General features: G+C 51.9%; 1 protein-coding gene across 1 annotated transcript; it reads right to left on the bottom strand.

The window, feature by feature from the left end:
* Positions 1-16,247: 16,247 nt before the first annotated feature.
* Positions 16,248-17,341, bottom strand: LOC139831988 (uncharacterized). Its single transcript, XM_071821383.1, has 2 exons — positions 17,067-17,341; positions 16,248-16,829 (listed from the first exon to the last, which is right to left on the bottom strand). Exon 2 carries the CDS (start codon positions 16,728-16,730, stop codon positions 16,248-16,250), a length of 483 nt encoding a protein of 160 aa, XP_071677484.1. The 5' UTR covers positions 16,731-16,829; positions 17,067-17,341.
* Between the last annotated feature and the right edge of the window lie 1,573 nt (positions 17,342-18,914).

The raw sequence follows: 18,914 nt of genomic DNA, 5'->3' as shown, positions 1-18,914 counted from the left end.
AGTACATAGGAGAGAGATGAACCACATAGCTACCGGTACAGCCCCGAGCCTCGATGGAGAACTACTCCCTCCTCATGGGAGACAGCAGCGTTGATGAAGATGGCGGTGGTGTCGATGGAGAAGCCTTCTGGGGGTACTTCCCCGTCCCGGCGGCGTGCCGGAACAGAGACTCCTGTCACCCAGATCTTGGCTTCGCGTTGGCGGCGGCTCTGGAAGGTTTTCTCTGGTTTCGTCGAACGTGTCAAGGTTTTTAGGTCAGGGACCTTTATATAGGCGAAGAGGCGGAGTCGGGGGGTCGATGAGGCGACGACACACTAGGGGGGCGCGCCCCCCCTAGGGCCGCGCCGGCCTGTCATCTGGGGGCCCAGTGGCCTCCCTCTGGCGACTCTCGGGTGTTCTGGAAGCTTCGTGGAAAAATAGGATGCTGGGCGTTGATTTCGTCCGATTCCGAGAATATTTCCTTACTAGGATTTCTGGAACCAAAAACAGCAGAAAACAGGAACTGGCCCTTCAGCATCTCGTCAATAGGTTAGTTCCGGAAAACGCATAATAATGACATAAAGTATGCATAAAACATGTAAATATCATCAATAATGTGGCATGGAACATAAGAAATTATCGATACGTCGGAGACGTATCAGCATCCCCAAGCTTAGTTCCTGCTCATCCCGAGCAGGTAAACGATAACAAAAATAATTTCTGGAGTGACATGTGATACGTCTCCGACGTATCGATAATTTCTTATGTTCCATGCCACATTATTGATGATATCTACATGTTTTATACACATTATATGTCGTATTTATGCACTTTCCGGCACTAACCTATTAACGAGATGCCGAAGAGCCAGTTGCTGTTTTCTGCTGTTTTTGGTTTCAGAAATCCTAGTAAGGAAATATTCTCGGAATTGGACGAAATCAACGCCCAGGGTCCTATTTTTGCACGAAGCTTTCAGAAGACCGAGGGGGAAAGGAAGTGGGGCTACGAGGCGCCGACACAACAGGGCGGCGCGGCCTGGCCCTTGGCCGCGCGGCCTTGGCGTGTGGGGCCCTCGTGTGGCCCCCCGCGTTGCCCTTCCGCCTACTTAAAGCCTTCGTCGCGAAACCCCCAGTACCGAGAGCCACGATACGGAAAACCTTACTGAGACGCCGCCGCCGCCAATCCCATCTCCACGGTGGTCGATGATGCAGAGGCAGCCCGCTGGATCAACATAAACCGCCGCCTCATGGTGTACTTGGTGTTGAGGGCGAGCCGCACATCTTTGCGGCAGCGTTCCTCGGCCAGCGTCCAAGCATTTAGCTCAAAGATCATCTGTCGCTCTGACTCCATGTAGAGTCACCCAGCCTCTTCACCAGCCAACCGTTCGCCGGAGACCAGCATGGCGCGCTGGAGAAGCTGCTGGTCCGCCTGCTCTAGGATACGGGCAACGTTACTCTGATTGTGCGCTAGCCGGTAAGACTGCAGTATCGCCGCCTGCTACGGGTCGGTGTCTGGCTCTTGCTGCTCCTCTTCGGCTTCCCGTTCCGCGCCGCCATCTTGCTGCGCGTTTAGGAGGATGAACTCTGCTAGATCGACTTCGCTGAGAACTGCGTCGAAGATGTTCGACGGGCTCTAGCTCTTCGCCGGCTGCGGAGGCGAAGACGGAGGGGGAGGCGGAGGCGTTACTGGAAGCATCGTGCGCCCGTTGCGGCCCAACATGGAATATGTGGTGGCTTTTTTACTAGACATACTAGCTACACGGCGGAGATGCTTGGTGGGTGGGAGCTTGGTGGTGATGACCACGACGGAGGTAGCGCTTAAATAGGCCAAGGGCATTGGATGCCGCGGGCAGCTCGAGCGTCGGCATTTGATGGAGGAGACAACACAGGCTTTGCGGCCATGGCTGCAGCCGCCGGACAGCCTTCTTTTGTCGGGTCGCGTCCATCGATAGCGCCGGTCAGCTTTTCAGCCCTCGGGTTGCGTCTCTCGCTGCTGCCGGTCAGCCTTTCAGCCACCGGGTTGCTTCCGTCGCTCAGCCTTTCAGCCGCCGGGTCACTTCCATGCGAGCCCTAGGTGCACAAAGGCGGACACACTCGCTGGCCACACATATGCATCGGTTCCCTAATTCGGTGAACGATTGGGTCGGGCGAACTGGTCGATACATTTGCATCACCCTGCTGGAGCATACGCGGGCTGCTCACCTATCCATGCGGACCGTTTCTGACAATCCAAAACTGTTTAAGTCAGCCCGCTGCAGATGGCATGAGATATGGTGCAACAACGCCTCATGGTGTGGCGCCTCTGGTGGCTTGATGTCGTTGTGGCCTATGGCGTGGAGGTCACCAACACTTATCGTGTGTGTACGCCTCACTATGCGGGGATGCCTCTACCTCGCATGCTATGGTGCACCAACTAGCAATCTATGGTGTAATTTTTGCCACCGAGCACTTAAAATTATTTTATTTTCAATTATTATCCTTGTATCAAGAGAAAAATTGAGTGTAATTTGTTCAGATAATTCACAATATAATGAAATTATCGAAGAGAGAGAGGGCCAGAGGGGGACAAAGAGAATATGAGAGATCCGCTGCAACGCGTGGGCATTTAGCTAGTAATGACATAAAGTATGCATAAAACATGTAAATATCATCAATAATGTGGCATGGAACATAAGAAATTATCGATACGTCGGAGACGTATCAGCATCCCCAAGCTTAGTTCCTGCTCATCCCGAGCAGGTAAACGATAACAAAGATAATTTCTGGAGTGACATGTGATACGTCTCCGACGTATCGATAATTTCTTATGTTCCATGCCACATTATTGATGATATCTACATGTTTTATACACATTATATGTCGTATTTATGCACTTTCCGGCACTAACCTATTAACGAGATACCGAAGAGCCAGTTGCTGTTTTCTGCTATTTTTGGTTTCAGAAATCCTAGTAAGGAAATATTCTCGGAATTGGACGAAATCAACGCCCAGGGTCCTATTTTTGCACGAAGCTTCCAGAAGACCGAGGGGGAAAGGAAGTGGGGCTACGAGGCGCCGACACAATAGGGCGGCGCGGCCTGGCCCTTGGCCGCGCGGCCCTGGCGTGTGGGGCCCTCGTGTGGCCCCCCGCGTTGCCCTTCCGCCTACTTAAAGCCTTCGTCGCGAAACCCCCAGTACCGAGAGCCACGATACGGAAAACCTTACTGAGACGCCGCCGCCGCCAATCCCATCTCGGGGGATTCTGGAGATCGCCTCCGGCACCCTGCCGGAGAGGGGAATCATCTCCCGGAGGACTCTTCACCGCCATGGTCGCCTCCGGAGTGATGAGTGAGTAGTTCACCCCTGGACTATGGGTCCATAGCAGTAGCTAGATGGTTGTCTTCTCCTCATGTGCTTCATTGTCGGATCTTGTGAGCTGCCTAACATGATCAAGATCATCTATCTGTAATGCTATATGTTGTGTTTGTCGGGATCCGATGGATAGAGAATACTATGTTATGTTGATTATCAATCTATTACTTATGTGTTGTTTATGATCTTGCATGCTCTCCGTTATTAGTAAAGGCTCTGGCCAAGTTTTTGCTCTTAACTCCAAGAGGGAGTATTTATGCTCGATAGTGGGTTCATGCCTCCATTAAATCTGGGACAGTGACAGAAAGTTCTAAGGTTGTGGATGTGCTGTTGCCACTAGGGATAAAACATTGATGCTATGTCTAAGGATGTAGTTATTGATTACATTACGCACCATACTTAATGCAATTGTCTGTTGTTTACAACTTAATACTGGAAGGGGTTCGGATGATAACCTGAAGGTGGACTTTTTAGGCATAGATGCATGCTGGATAGCGGTCTATGTACTTTGTCGTAATGCCCAATTAAATCTCACAATACTCATCATATCATGTATGTGCATGGTCATGCCCTCTCTATTTGTCAATTGCCCGACTGTAATTTGTTCACCCAACATGCTATTTATCTTATGGGAGAGACACCTCTAGTGAACTGTGGACCCCGGTCCATTCTTTTACATTGAATACAATCTACTGCAATACGTGTTCTACTGTTTTCTGCAAACAATCATCATCCACACTATACATCTAATCCTTTGTTACAGCAAGCCGGTGAGATTGACAACCTCGCTGTTTCGTTGGGGCAAAGTACTTTGGTTGTGTTGTGCAGGTTCCACGTTGGCGCCGGAATCCCTGGTGTTGCGCCGCACTACATCCCGCCGCCATCAACCTTCAACGTGCTTCTTGGCTCCTACTGGTTCGATAAACCTTGGTTTCTTACTGAGGGAAACTTGCTGCTGTACGCATCACACCTTCCACTTGGGGTTCCCAACGGACGCGTGTTGTACGCGTATCAAGCTAAATTTCTGGCGCCGTTGCCGGGGAGATCAAGACACGCTGCAAGGGGAGTCTCCACAATCCAATCTCTTTACTTTGTTTTTGTCTTGCTTTATTTTATTTACTTCTTTGTTTGCTGCACTTATATCAAAATACAAAAAAATTATTTGCTAGTTTCACTTTATTTACTATCTTGTTCTCTATATCTAAAACACAAAAAAATTAGTTACTTGCATTTACTTTATCTAGTTTGCTTTATTTACTACTGCTAAAATGGCCACTCCTGAAAATACTAAGTTGTGTGACTTCACAACCACAAATAATAATGATTTCTTATGCACACCTATTGCTCCACCTGCTACTACAGCAGAATTCTTTGAAATTAAACCTGCTTTACTGAATCTTGTTATGAGAGAGCAATTTTCTGGTGTTAGTTCTGATGATGCTGCTGCCCATCTCAATAATTTTGTTGAATTGTGTGAAACGCAAAAGTATAAAGATGTAGATGGTGACATTATAAAATTAAAATTGTTCCCTTTCTCATTAAGAGGAAGAGCTAAAGATTGGTTGCTATCTCTGCCTAAGAATAGTATTGATTCATGGACTAAATGCAAGGATGCTTTTATTGGTAGATATTATCCCCCTGCTAAAATTATATCTTTGAGAAGTAGCATAATGAATTTTAAACAATTGGATAATGAGCATGTTGCACAAGCTTGGGAAAGAATGAAATCTTTGGTTAAAAATTGCCCAACCCATGGACTGACTACTTGGATGATCATCCAAACCTTTTATGCAGGACTGAATTTTTCTTCACGGAACCTATTGGATTCAGCTGCTGGAGGTACCTTTATGTCCATCACTCTTGGTGAAGCAATAAAGCTTCTTGATAATATGATGATTAATTACTCTGAATGGCACACGGAAAGAGCTCCACAAGGTAAGAAGGTAAATTCTGTCGAAGAAACCTCTTTCTTGAGTGATAAGATTGATGCTATTATGTCTATGCTTGTGAATGATAGGACTAATGTTGATCCTAATAATGTTCCGTTAGCTTCATTGGTTGCCCAAGAAGAACATGTTGATGTAAACTTCATTAAAAATAATAATTTCAACAACAATGCTTATCGGAACAATTCTAGTAATAACTATAGGCCATATCCTTATAATAATAGTAACGGTTATGGTAATTCTTATGGGAATTCTTACAACAATAATAGGAGTGTACCCCCTGGTCTTGAAGCTATGCTTAAAGAATTTATTAGTACACAAACTGCTTTTAACAAATATGTTGAGGAAAAGCTCAATAAAATTGATATTCTTGCTTCTAAGGTTGATAGTCTTGCCTCTGATGTTGATCTTTTGAAATCGAAAGTTATGCCTAATAAGGATGTTGAAAATAAAATTGTTACTACAGCAAATGCCATCCAAGTTAGAATTAATGAGAATATAAGATTAATGGCCGAATTGCATGCTAGGTGGGAAAGAGAAGAAAAAGAAAAACTTGCTAAAGAGAATAATGTAGCTAAAGTTTGGACTATTACCACCACTATTAATGTTAATGATTCACATGTTGCTGCACCTCCTACTATCAATGGTAAAATAATTGGTGTTGGCAATGTTTCTACTCCTAATGCAAAGCCTACAAAACTGCAAAAAACTGCCAAAACTGCTGAAACTGCCTGTGATAAAACTGCTGAAATTTTTTCCAACATTGGGGATGATGATCCCATTGCTTTAGATTATAATGGTTTGGATTTTGATGATTGCCACATCTCTGAAGTTATAAAGTTCTTGCAAAAACTTGCTAAGAGTCCTAATGCTAGTGCTATAAACTTGGCTTTCACAAAACACATTACAAATGCTCTCATAAAAGCTAGAGAAGAGAAATTAGAACGTGAAGCTTCTATTCCTAGAAAGTTAGAAGATGGTTGGGAGCCCATCATTAAGATGAAGGTCAATGACTTTGTTTGTAATGCTTTATGTGATCTTGGTGCAAGTATTTCCGTTATGCCTAAGAAAATTTATGATATGCTTGACTTGCCACCATTGAAAAATTGTTATTTGGATGTTAATCTTGTTGATAATGCTATAAAGAAACCTTTGGGGAGAGTTGATAATGTTCGCATTACCGTTAACAATAACCTTGTCCCCGTTGATTTTGTTGTCTTGGATATTGAATGCAATGCATCTTGCCCCATTATATTGGGAAGACCTTTTCTTCGAACTGCTGGTGCTATCATTGATATGAAGGAATGTAATATTAAATATCAATTTCCTCTCAAGAAAGGTATGGAACACTTCCCTAGAAAGAGAATGAAGTTACCTTTTGATTCGATTATTAGAACAAGTTATGATGTTGATACTTCGTCTCTTGATAACACTTGATACACACTTTCTGCGCCTAGCTGAAAGGCGTTAAAGAAAAGCGCTTATGGGAGACAACCCATGTTTTTTACTACAGTACTTTATTTTATATTTGAGTCTTGGAAGTTGTTTACTACTGTAGCAACCTCTCCTTATCTTAGTTTTGTGCATTGTTGTGCCAAGTAAAGTCTTTGATAGTAAGGTTCATACTAGATTTGGATTACTGCGCAGTAACAGATTTCTTTGCTGTCACGAATTTCGACCTGCCTCTCTGTAGGTAGCTCAGAAAAATATGCCAATTTACGTGCGTGATCCTCAGATATGTACGCAACTTTCATTCAATTTCGGCATTTTCATTTGAGCAAGTCTGGTGCAATTTTAAAATTCGTCTTTTCGAACTGTTCTGTTTTGACAGATTCTGCCTTTTATTTCGCATTGCCTCTTTTGCTATGTTGGATGAATTTCTTTGATCCATTAATGTCCAGTAGCTTTATGCAATGTCCAGAAGTGTTAAGAATGATTATGTCACCTCTGAACATATAAATTTTTATTATGCACTAACCCTCTAATGAGTTGTTTCGAGTTTGGTGTGTAGGAAGTTTTCAAGGATCAAGAGAGGGAAATGATGCAATATGATCAAGGAGAGTGAAAGCTCTAAGCTTGGGGATGCCCCGGTGGTTCACCCCTGCATATATTAAGAAGACTCAAGCGTCTAAGCTTGGGGATGCCCAAGGCATTCCCTTCTTCATCGACAACATTATCAGGTTCCTCCCCTGAAACTATATTTTTATTCCATCACATCTTATGTACTTTGCTTGGAGCCTCAGTTTGTTTTTGTTTTTGTTTTTGTTTGAATAAATGGATCCTAGCATTCATTGTGTGGGAGAGAGACACGCTCCACTGTTTCATATGGACAAATATGTCCTTAGGCTTTACTCATAGTATTCATGGCGAAGGTTGAATCTTCTTCGTTAAATTGTTATATGGTTGGAATCGGGAAATGCTACATGTAGTAATTCTAAAATGTCTTGAATAATTTGATACTTGGCAAGTGTTGTGCTCATGTTTAAACTCTTGCATCATATACTTTTCACCTATTAATGAAGAAACACATAGAGCTTGCTAAAATTTGGTTTGCATATTTGGTCTCTCTAAAGTCTAGATAATTTCTAGTATTGAGTTTTGAACAACAAGGAAGATGGTGTAGAGTCTTATAATGTTTACAATATGTCTTTTATGTGAGTTTTGCTGCACCGGTTCATCCTTGTGTTTGTTTCAAATAACCTTGCTAGCCTAAACCTTGTATCGAGAGGGAATACTTCTCATGCATCCAAAATCCTTGACCCAACCACTATGCCATTTGTGTCCACCATACCAACCTATTACATGGTATTTCTCCGCCATTCCAAAGTAAATTGCTTGAGTGCTATCTTTAAAATTTCCATCATTCGCCTTTGCAATATATAGCTCATGGGACAAAATAGCCTTAAAAACTATTGTGGTATTGAATATGTACTTATGCACTTTATCTCTTATTAAGTTGCTTGTTGTGCGATAACCATGTTTCTGGGGACGCCATCAACTCTTTGTTGAATATCATGTGAGTTGCTATGCATGTCCGTCTTGTCTGAAGTAAGGGAGATTTACCACTCATTTAAATGGTTAGAGCATGCATATTGTTAGAGAAGAACATTGGGCCGCTAACTAAAGCCATGAATCATGGTGGAAGTTTCAGTTTTGGACATATATCCTCAATCTCATATGAGAACATTAATTGTTGCTACATGCTTATGCATAAAAGAGGAGTCCATTATCTGTTGTCTATGTTGTCCTGGTATGGATGTCTAAGTTGAGAATAATCAAAAGCGAGAAATCCAAATGCGAGCTTTCTCCTTAGACCTTTGTACAGGCGGCATAGAGGTACCCCTTTGTGACACTTGGTTAAAACATGTGTATTGCGATGATAATCCTGGTGATCCGAGCTAATTAGGACAAGGTGCGGGCACTATTAGTATACTATGCATGAGGCTTGCAACTTGTAAGATATAATTTACATGATACATATGCTTTATTACTACCGTTGACAAAATTGTTTCATGTTTTCAAAACCAAAGCTCTAGCACAAATATAGCAATCAATGCTTTCCTCTTTGAAGGACCATTCTTTTACTTTTATGTTGAGTCAGTTCACCTATTTCTCTCCACCTCAAGAAGCAAACACTTGTGTGAACTGTGCATTGATTCCTACATACTTGCATATTGCACTTGTTATATTACTCTATGTTGACAATTATCCATGAGATATACATGTTATAAGTTGAAAGCAACCGCTGAAACTTAATCTTCCTTTGTGTTGCTTCAATACCTTTATTTTGATTTATTGCTTTATGAGTTAACTCTTATGCAAGACTTATTGATGCTTGTCTTGAAGTACTATTCATGAAAAGTCTTTGCTTTATCATTCATTTGTTTACTCATGTCATTACCATTGTTTTGATCGCTGCATTCATTACATATGCTTACAATAGTATGATCAAGGTTATGATGGCATGTCACTCCAGAAATTATCTTTGTTATCGTTTACCTGCTCGGGACGAGCAGGAACTAAGCTTGGGGATGCTGATACGTCTCCGACGTATCGATAATTTATTATGTTCCATGCCACATTATTGATGATATCTACATGTTTTATACACATTATATGTCGTATTTATGCACTTTCCGGCACTAACCTATTAACGAGATGCCGAAGAGCCAGTTGCTGTTTTCTGCTGTTTTTGGTTTCAGAAATCCTAGTAAGGAAATATTCTCGGAATTGGATGAAATCAACGCCCAGGGTCCTATTTTTGCACGAAGCTTCCAGAAGACCGAGGGGGAAAGGAAGTGGGGCTACGAGGCACCGACACAACAGGGCGGCGCGGCCTGGCCCTTGGCCGCGCGGCCCTGGCGTGTGGGGCCCTCGTGTGGCCCCCCGCGTTGCCCTTCCGCCTACTTAAAGCCTTCGTCGCGAAACCCTGATACGTCCAATTTGCATCACTATTTTATATCATAATTTGCTGTTATTCATTGATATATTTCATATTGGGACACAATACTTATGTTATTTCATCTATTTTGCATGTTTCATCATTATTGGAGGACCAAGCACCGGAGCCAGGATTCTGCTGGAAAAAGCACCGTCAGAACGCAATATTTCGGAAGATCAACTGAAGAAGAAGAACATGCGCGCGGCAGAAGCCGCCGCAGAAGAGCTGAGCCGCCTTGAAGGCGAAGAGTTACGCCGCCAGACCAGGCGGGTGACCGAGCTGCTCAACGCAGCCAACAGGCAGATCGCCGACCCCAGGTATGTCAATGCCCCCAGAGCTTCTCACGCTCGTGGAGCTGCAGGCAACGACAGGGAAGGCGCCAGGGACACGGCCGAGTCCTCCTCCCCAGCACCAAGTCGGCGCCATGATTCCCGGGCCACGCACAGCTCGGGCCGGCCAAGCCAGCAGCCGAGCGGCAGCGGCCGCAGCCGGCCCCCTCCAAGCCGGAACCAGGAGCAAGACTCCGGACCCGCCGTCATCACCGGCCGGCTCCAGAAACAAGCGGCGCGCGCCAGCCGGCACACTCCCGGCTGGGCCCGCGCATCGAGCCCGCCGACGCCCGAGATCGCCTCGACTGGCTGGTCGAATCCCGCATTGCGGAGGAAGAAGCTCCAGCCGGCCCAAAGTGCTTCGGGCCCCGCATCGCCAACGAGCCCACGCTCGAAGGCTTCACGCTCCCCCGCGACACCCCCAAGTACGACGGCACCGCCAAGCCGGAGGACTGGCTGCAGGACTACTCCACCGCAGTCGGCATCGCCAAAGGCAACAAGCGCTGGGCCGTGCGCTACTCCCCCCTGATGCTGGTCGGCTCCGCCCGCACGTGGCTCAACAACCTGCCAGCTGGCAGCATAAACGGCTGGCTCGACTTCGAAGCGGCCTTCATCAGCAACTTCACCGGCACCTATCGCCGGCCGGGTCGCCCCCAGCAGCTCGAGATGTGCAAGCAGGGCCCCGACGAGACGGATCGCGCGTACCTGACGCGTTGGTGCGAGATGCGCAACTCCTGTGAGGGCGTGCACGAGATCCAGGCCATCGGCTTCTTCATGGGAGGCTGTCGGCCCAACACCATGCTGTGGCACAAGTTGCGCCGCAGTGACCCCAAGTCGATGGCCGCCTTGATGGCCATCGCCGACAAGTACGCGCTGGCAGAGGAAGCCGGCAAGGCGCCGGCTGATATTTCACCGGCTCCAGCAAGGCGGGACAACAACAGGCCGGCTGAGCACAAGCCGGCCGAGGGCGGTTCGCATGGCAGCCGGCGGGACAACTACCGCGGCAAGCGTCACAGCGACCAGCCGGACCGCCGGTACGGCTCCGCCCACGTAGCCGCCGTGGCAGACAACGCGGCAGGCGGCAGCCGCCGCCAGAAGCAAGACCGGCAGTGGAAGCCGAAGTACACCTTTGAGCAAATGCTCGACTCGCCGTGCAAGTACCACAGCGGCAAGAACCCCTCCAACCACACCACCCGCGACTGCCACTTCATGAAGCGGCTGACAAGCGGTGAACCTCTACCGCCTCCACCCCCGCCTCCACCAGCCGGCGGGCCGGGTGGCCAACCCGGCGCAGAGAACGCCAACCTCGAGCACCACGAGGCTAACCAAGTGCACCATGGCGGCCGATATCTGGCCGAAGACGCCACCTACATCATCTTCACCTCCGAGCCCGAGGACAGGACGAGCCAAGAGCGCCGTTCCCTCGAGGTCAACGCGGTCATACCGCCGGTCCCCCAGTACCTAAACTGGTCAGAGCAGGCCATCACTTTCGATCGCCGTGACACACCGGCTGTCCTGCCGAAGCCGGGCAGCTACGCCATGGTCCTCGACCCCACCATCGGCACAACCCGGCGCAGCGTGCGTTTTTCGCGCGTCCTCATCGACGGCGGCAGCAGCATCAACATCCTCTACCGCGACACCGCCCGCAAGCTGGGCATCCAGGAGGCCGAGTTGCGCCCCACCCCCACCGTCTTCCACGGCATCGTGCCAGGCCATTGCTGCCAGCCGATCGGCCGGATCACGCTGGAGGTGATGTTCGGGCAGCCGGATCACTTCCGCACCGAAAGAATCGAGTTCGAGGTGGTGGACCTCGTGAGTCCCTACCACGCGCTCCTGGGCAGGCCGGCCCTGACCAAGTTCATGGCGGTGCCCCACTATGGGTACCTGAAGATGAAGCTGCCTGGCCCCAAGGGGGTCATCACCGTAGCCGGCGACTATCGCCGCTCCATGGACTGCGCCACGCAGAGCTCCAAGATGGCCCAGACGCTGGTCATCGCCACCGAGAAGCAGCTCATCCACGACGCCCTTGCCCTCGCCAAAGCCGCGCAGACAGACATGCCGGCTGCAGGCAACCCGGCTGGGACGACTCACTTCCAGCCGGCCGACCACACCAAGAAGATCCTCCTGGACCCGGCGCAGCCGGACAAGTTCGTCACCATCGGTGCCGGCTTGAACAAGAAATAGGAAAGCGAGCTCACCAGCTTCCTCCGTGAGAATCGGGACATCTTCGCATGGACTCCAAGAGACATGCCGGGTGTGCCGAGGGAGTTGGCTGAGCACCACCTCCACGTCCGGCCTGAAGCCAAGCCGGTGAAGCAGCCTCTCAGGCGCTTCGCCGAAGAACGAAGGAAGGCCATCGGTGAAGAAATCGCCCGGCTCCTAGCTGCCGGCTTCATCATGGAAGTGCTGCACCCGGACTGGTTGGCGAACCCGGTCCTGGTTTTGAAGAAGAACGACTCCTGGCGCATGTGTATCGACTACACCAGCCTGAACAAGGCGTGCCCGAAGGACCCCTTCCCCCTGCCGCGCATAGATCAAGTCATAGACTCGACTGCCGGCTATGAACTGTTGTCTTTCTTAGACGCCTATTCAGGCTACCACCAGATTCCTTTGAATCCGGCCAATCAAATAAAGACTTCGTTCATTACCCCGTACGGGGCTTACTGCTACACGACTATGCCGTTCGGCTTGAAAAATGCAGGCGCCACCTACCAAAGGTGCATGCAAAAGTGTTTGCAGGATCAAATCGGCAGAAATGTTCACGCATATGTGGATGATGTCGTTGTAAAAACCAAGGAGATGCCTACCCTCCTTGACGACCTGAGAGAAACCTTCACCAATCTGAGAAGATTCCGGATGAAGCTCAACCCGGCCAAGTGCACATTCGGCGTACCGTCTGGCCAGCTCCTCGGCTACCTCGTCTCTCAGCGAGGGATTGAAGCCAACCCGGACAAGATCAGTGCCCTGGAGAAGATGGAACTGCCGCAGTGCCTCAAGGACGTCCAGAAGTTTGCTGGCTGCCTGGCCTCCTTGAGTCGCTTCGTCAGCCGGCTGGGAGAGAAGGCACTGCCCCTGTATCAACTAATGAAGAAGGCGGACAAGTTCGTCTGGTCACCGCAGGCGGATGAAGCCTTCCGTGACTTAAAGCGCGTGCTCTCAACCGCGCCAATCCTTGCAACGCCGGCTTCAATGGAGCCGATGCTGTTGTACATCGCAGCCACCAACCGAGTGGTTAGCGTTGTCCTGGTGGTGGAGCGCAAAGAAGCCGAAAACAGAGAGAAGCTGGTCCAGCGCCCAGTCTATTACCTCAGCGAAGTGCTCTCCCAGTCGAAGCAAAACTACCCCCACTACCAGAAGGTCACCTACGGCGTCTACATGGCGGCCAAGAAGCTCAAGCATTACTTTCAAGAACATCCCATCAGGGTGGTTGCCACAGCGCCTTTGGCGGAAATCATCGGCAGCAAGGATGCCAACGGCCGGGTTGCCAAGTGGGCCCTGGAGCTAGCCGCCCACACTATCCTCTACGAGCCACGCACAGCCATCAAGTCGCAGATCCTCGCGGACTTCTTCGTCGACTGGGCTGAGATGCAGTACCTGCCGCCTGTGCCGGATTCCACACATTGGAAGATGCACTTTGACGGCTCGAAGATGCGCAACGGCTTGGGAGCCGGCATCGTCATCACCTCTCCCAAGGGAGACCGGCTGGACTACGTCCTGCAGATCCACTTCGCCGCATCCAACAATGTGGCGGAATATGAAGCGCTCATTCATGGGCTGAAGCTGGCCAAGGAGATTGGCGTGCGTCGCATACTTTGCTTCGGCGACTCCGACTTGGTCATACAGCAAGCATCTGGCGACTGGGACGCGAAGGACGCCAATATGGCCTCGTACCGCTTCCATGTCCAGCAGCTATCCGGCTTCTTCGACGGCTGCGAATTCCACCACGTGCCACGAGCAAACAACGAGGCGGCTGATGCCTTATCCAAGATTGGCTCAACCCGGCAAGCCATCCCGCCGGGTGTCGCCTTGGCGGTTCTCAAGAAGCCGTCCATCATACCGTCACCGGACTCGGATTCAATATTCGTGCCGGCTGACCCGGGGGCTGCTCAGTCCAACCCGGGGGCTTCATCGCCCAAGTCGGGGGCTAACAAGCCAAACCCGCCGGCTAGCATGCCGAACCCGGGGACTTCTCAGTCCAACCCGGGGGCTTCATCGCCAAACTCGGGGGCTAGCAAGCCGAACCCGCCGGCTAGCAAGCCGGACCCGGCGACCATGCAGTCGAATCCGGAAGCTCCCACGCAGGAGGCCCTGTTGGTCAGCGTATTCGAGATAAGATGCGTACCTTCATGGGCACAAGAATTCCTCTCCTACCTCACCGACGGTGTGCTGCCTGATGATAGAGTCCAGGCCAGGCAGATTGAGAGAAGGGCCAAGGCCTATACCATCATCAACCACCAGCTGTACAAACGCAGCGTAAGTGGGGTGTTCCAGCGGTGCGTCGAGCCGGCTGAAGGGATTGAACTCCTACGGGAAATCCATCAAGGAGAGTGCGGACATCACGCCTCATCCAGAGCCATAGTGGCCAAAGCCTTCCGGCACGGCTTTTACTGGCCGACTGCGCTCAGAGACGCAGAAGATTTGGTGAAGAAGTGCAACGGCTGTCAGCGCTTCGCAAAGCAAAGACACCAGCCGGCTTCCGCCTTGAAAACCATCCCCATCACATGGCCATTTGCCGTATGGGGCTTGGATATGGTGGGCCCATTCAGAACAGCGCGAGGCGGCATGACACATCTCTTGGTGATGATTGATAAATTCACCAAGTGGATCGAAGCCAAGCCAATCAAGAAACTGGACGGGTCCACAGCCGTCACATTCCTCAAGGAAATCATTGTGAGATTCGGCTACCCCCACACCATCATCACCGACAACGGCACCAACTTCTCCCAAGGCATCTTCTCTCGCTATTGCAGGGAAATGGGAATCCGGATGGCCCTATCTTCTGTGGCACACCCAGAGTCCAACGGACAAGTGGAAAAGGCTAACGGCTTAGTCCTAGCCGACATCCGGCCCCGGCTGGTGGAGCCGCTCGAGCGAGCAGCCGGCTGCTGGATTGAAGAATTGCCCAGTGTGCTGTGGAGCCTGCGCACAACGACAAATCGCTCAGTCGGCTTCACACCATTTTTCCTCGTATACGGGGCCGAAGCCGTCCTGCCGGCGATATCGAGCACGACGCGCCAAGGATCAAGCTCTACACGTGTGAAGCCAAAGAAGCTCGCGAAGATGGAGTCGACCTGGTCGAAGAGGCCCGGCTGCTGGCTGAGTCTAGATCTACCATCTACCAGCAAAGCCTCCGACGCTATCACAGCCGGAAGGTCCAGCCCTTAGCATTCCGAGAAGGAGACCTAGTGCTCCGGCTGATCCAGCGGACAGCCGGACAGCATAAACTGTCATCCCCATGGGAGGGTCCCTTCATCGTGAGCAAGGCAGTAGGCAATGATTCCTACTATCTCATAGATGCCCAAGAGGCTAAGAAAAACAAGCCGGACAAGGCTGACGAGGAGACTAAACGTCCCTGGAATGTCAGGTTACTCCGCCCATTTTACGCATGAGAGCAGGAATGTATGTATCCCTTGTATCCCGTTTGTGAGTTATGAAAAAGCTTGCGCCAAGAGCGCCGTTTCCGACAAGTTTTTCGCATACTTTACCTTGTTTCGCCAATTGGCTTGAACCCTCTCACGCGGTCGGCTCAGTAACGTGATCCGGTTTCCGACAGCCGGCTTCCGACCAGCTACAGACCGCAACCCGACTGTCCGGCTGGCGGGAGTAAGGCCTAGGGAGCCGGCACGCGAAAAACGACTAAGGGAAAGAGTAAAAGCGAGTTGACTTGCAACTTTTCCTATAAGTGCCGGATTGCCAAATTCAGCTCGTTCGACTAAAATACTATCGGCCTCACCCAGCGGCCCGCTCTTGATCCGGCGACGGACCGCAAGTCGGACGTACGACCGGCAAGGGCACAGCCAAAGAGTGGGGCGGATGGGGAAAAGCGAACGAGTCGAAAGAAAGCAACTCGGCACATAATTGGTTAACAAACACATTAAAGTGTGGCATAATTAAAAGGCGATAATATTGTCTTACATCTGCACCCGGCATCCCGGGGATTTAATAAATTGTCTTGCAACAGAACAACTGAAAAGCAGGAAATCTAAGCCGGAGGGGCATCAGTGGAGCCGGCGGCCGGGTCATCCTCAGGCACACCTTCCGCCTCCTCATCATCCAGGTATTCTCCATCGGATGGAGGAGGGTTCGGGTCCGCGACGAAGAGCGTCTTGTCGACGAAGTCGGCGATGGTGCTGGCTCGAGCAAGGCGGGCGGCCTTGAAGTCGGCTGGGAGCTTGTCCTCCACGCCGGCTCGCCGGAACTCAAGCTGCCCCAGGTCCACCTCGTTGTACCAGGAGAGGACGAAGGACAGCGCCATATCGGCACCGGCGCGCGTGGCCGACTCTTTCCAGTCGAGGAAGCGGTCCGGCGCCTGCTCCATCGAGGAGATGAGGCCGGAGATGTCTTGCGGCGCCGCCTCCCCAGGCCACAGCATGGGCACCAGCTCTTCGGCCGCCTTCCGCAGCTCCCAGCCGAGCTTGGTGACGGGCTCGATGCGGGCAGCCATGGACGCCAGATGGTCCTCCATGGAGAAGTACTCCGAGCTGCCCTCGCCGGTTTCCCGCCTCCTGGAATCGCGCGACGCCAACGGCTGCCAAAGCCGCCTCCTGCGTCTCCGGGAAGGCCGCTGCAAGAAGAAGAAGCAAGTCAGAAACCATCAAAGCCGAAATAAGCTGAAAAATGCAAATTTTCGAAGTCCTAAACCAAAAGGAAAAGCCTGGCGGCAGCCGGCAAGAACCGACTGCCGCCAGCCCGAAGATGAGGGTAGCGAAGAAATAAGAAGTTTCTGCTGCCGGCTACCAACGAAAGTCGGCAGTCGACAGCCGAAAGCCGGCAAAGGGAAGGAACATAAAGATGCACTCACCCGCCAAGCCGCGATCAAGCGCGCTGAAATCGTCGGTCCAACGCTTGGCGGTAGCCGTCAGCTCCGTGGACTTGGCAGTGACCTCCTCCTGCAGCGCAAGCCGCTGCTTCTCCACCTCCGACAGCCGCCGGCTCAGATCATCCACCTTCTCCTTCTCCGCCGTCCTGAGGGAGTTGAGCTCGGTGATGTGGTTCTTCTCCAGCAGGCGCAGCCGTGTCAGCTCCTGCTCAGCCAGCTTGAGCTTGCCGGCGGCGGATCGGCCCGCCTCCTCGCTCTCGGCGCACTGCGCGCGAGTGGCTCGGAGATCCGACTCCAGCTGCGGGACTTTGGCGGCTTCAGCTGCGGGGCGGCCGGAAAGAAATGTCAGCCAACCAAGATTAAAAAAGAAACAAGACATCAAGTCGAAAGAAGCATAGAGCTTACCCTTGACAGCCTCCAGCTCGCGAGCCAAGCCGGCTCGCTCGATCTTAGCCTTGTGGTAGCTGGTCACCACCTGGTTGTACAAGAAGGTGCGCCGCTCCTCAACCGTCTGAAAGAATCAGTTGCTTAGACAAGACCTGGATCAAGCTTCAGGCAGCCGGCCCACGTCTCGGAGGGCTACCAGGACAAGAAAATTGCAAAAGAAAAGAAAACACACCTTCTCGGCATCCTCCAGCGTCGCCAGCTGGGCAAGGGTCTCGGCGGCCTTGGTCTTGAGGCTGGCGCGATAGCCGGAGAAAAGCATCTTCATGGGCGCCGTGCCAGGCTGCCCCTCCCGGCTGAGTACCTCGCAGGAGTTCGCCTGATGCCATGCCCTCTCCATGGTTCCTGCCGAGCCGAAGCTGGAGTCGGAGGCGGACGGCACAGCCACCAGCCGGGCACCCTTGGCCACATGAAGGCCCTCAGACGGGCCCGCTGCGCCCTCCGTCCTCACCAGCGCGCGCGAGTCGGCGCCCTCCGTGCGCGCCGGCTCGTCCCTCGCCGGCTCCTGCCTGGTCGGCTCGTCCCTCGTCGGCTGCGGCGGCGTCGTCGCTCGGGCGCAGCGGATGGCCCAGCCGGCCCGCGATTGTCTCCGGCGCACAGGCGCCTCCGGACTCTCGTCCAACTCCACCACGGTGGGCCTGCTGCCGGCTCCGGCCGCAGGCGGCGCGGCCCTGCCGGCGCCGGTCCTAGGAGCAGCCCCGCCGGCTCCGGCCCGAAGGCGGCATGCCCCGCCCGGCCCCGGCGGCCGGGTCCGGAAGAGGCGTCCGGCGCGGGAACATGTCGTCCAGCGTCGGTTGCCGCGTTGGTTCGACCCGCATGCCGCGATCGGGCGCGGAGGCCAGCGGCACGGCAAAGGAAGACGCCCCTGTCGCAGGCGGCGGCGGCGGCGTAGGTGCGCGCGAGGAAGGCTGTGGCGTCTGCTCCCTCCTCTGGCGCGGAAGCGGCGACACCACGCGTGGAGCTTGCCGGGAGCCGCCGCCCTGGGCAAACTTGATAGGGGCCCTAGCCGGATAAACAGAAAGATAATAAGCACAAAAGTAAGGAAAGAAAAGGAATCAAACAAGAAAAGGAGAGAGAGAGCTCACCCGGCTTGCTCCGGGACCTTCTTCGGCTGATGCCGGCGCTGTTTCTTCGCCCTCGACTCCGCGGCGGCGGTGGAGCCGGCTCTCTTCGTGCCCTTGGGCGCCGAAGTCGCCGTGGCGCTTGGCGGCCTCGTGCGCAGAGGCACGGCGGGGATTGGCCCCGTGCCGGACGTCGCCGGCTCCTCCTCCTCCAGGTGCTCGTGAAGGGGCGGATTGTGCTCCCCCTGGCCGCCTAGATCAGGCGCCTGCGGCAGGTCGTCGTCGCCGGCATGGTCGCCGGCTTGGTCAGCCGGATCGACGAGAT

The sequence above is a fragment of the Lolium perenne genome, chromosome 6 (assembly GCF_019359855.2).
Source record: "Lolium perenne isolate Kyuss_39 chromosome 6, Kyuss_2.0, whole genome shotgun sequence".
In the NCBI taxonomy this organism is placed as follows: Eukaryota; Viridiplantae; Streptophyta; class Magnoliopsida; order Poales; family Poaceae; genus Lolium; species Lolium perenne.
The sequence above is the reverse complement of the archived record's forward strand: the minus strand, read 5'-3'. Positions and strand labels throughout refer to the sequence as shown.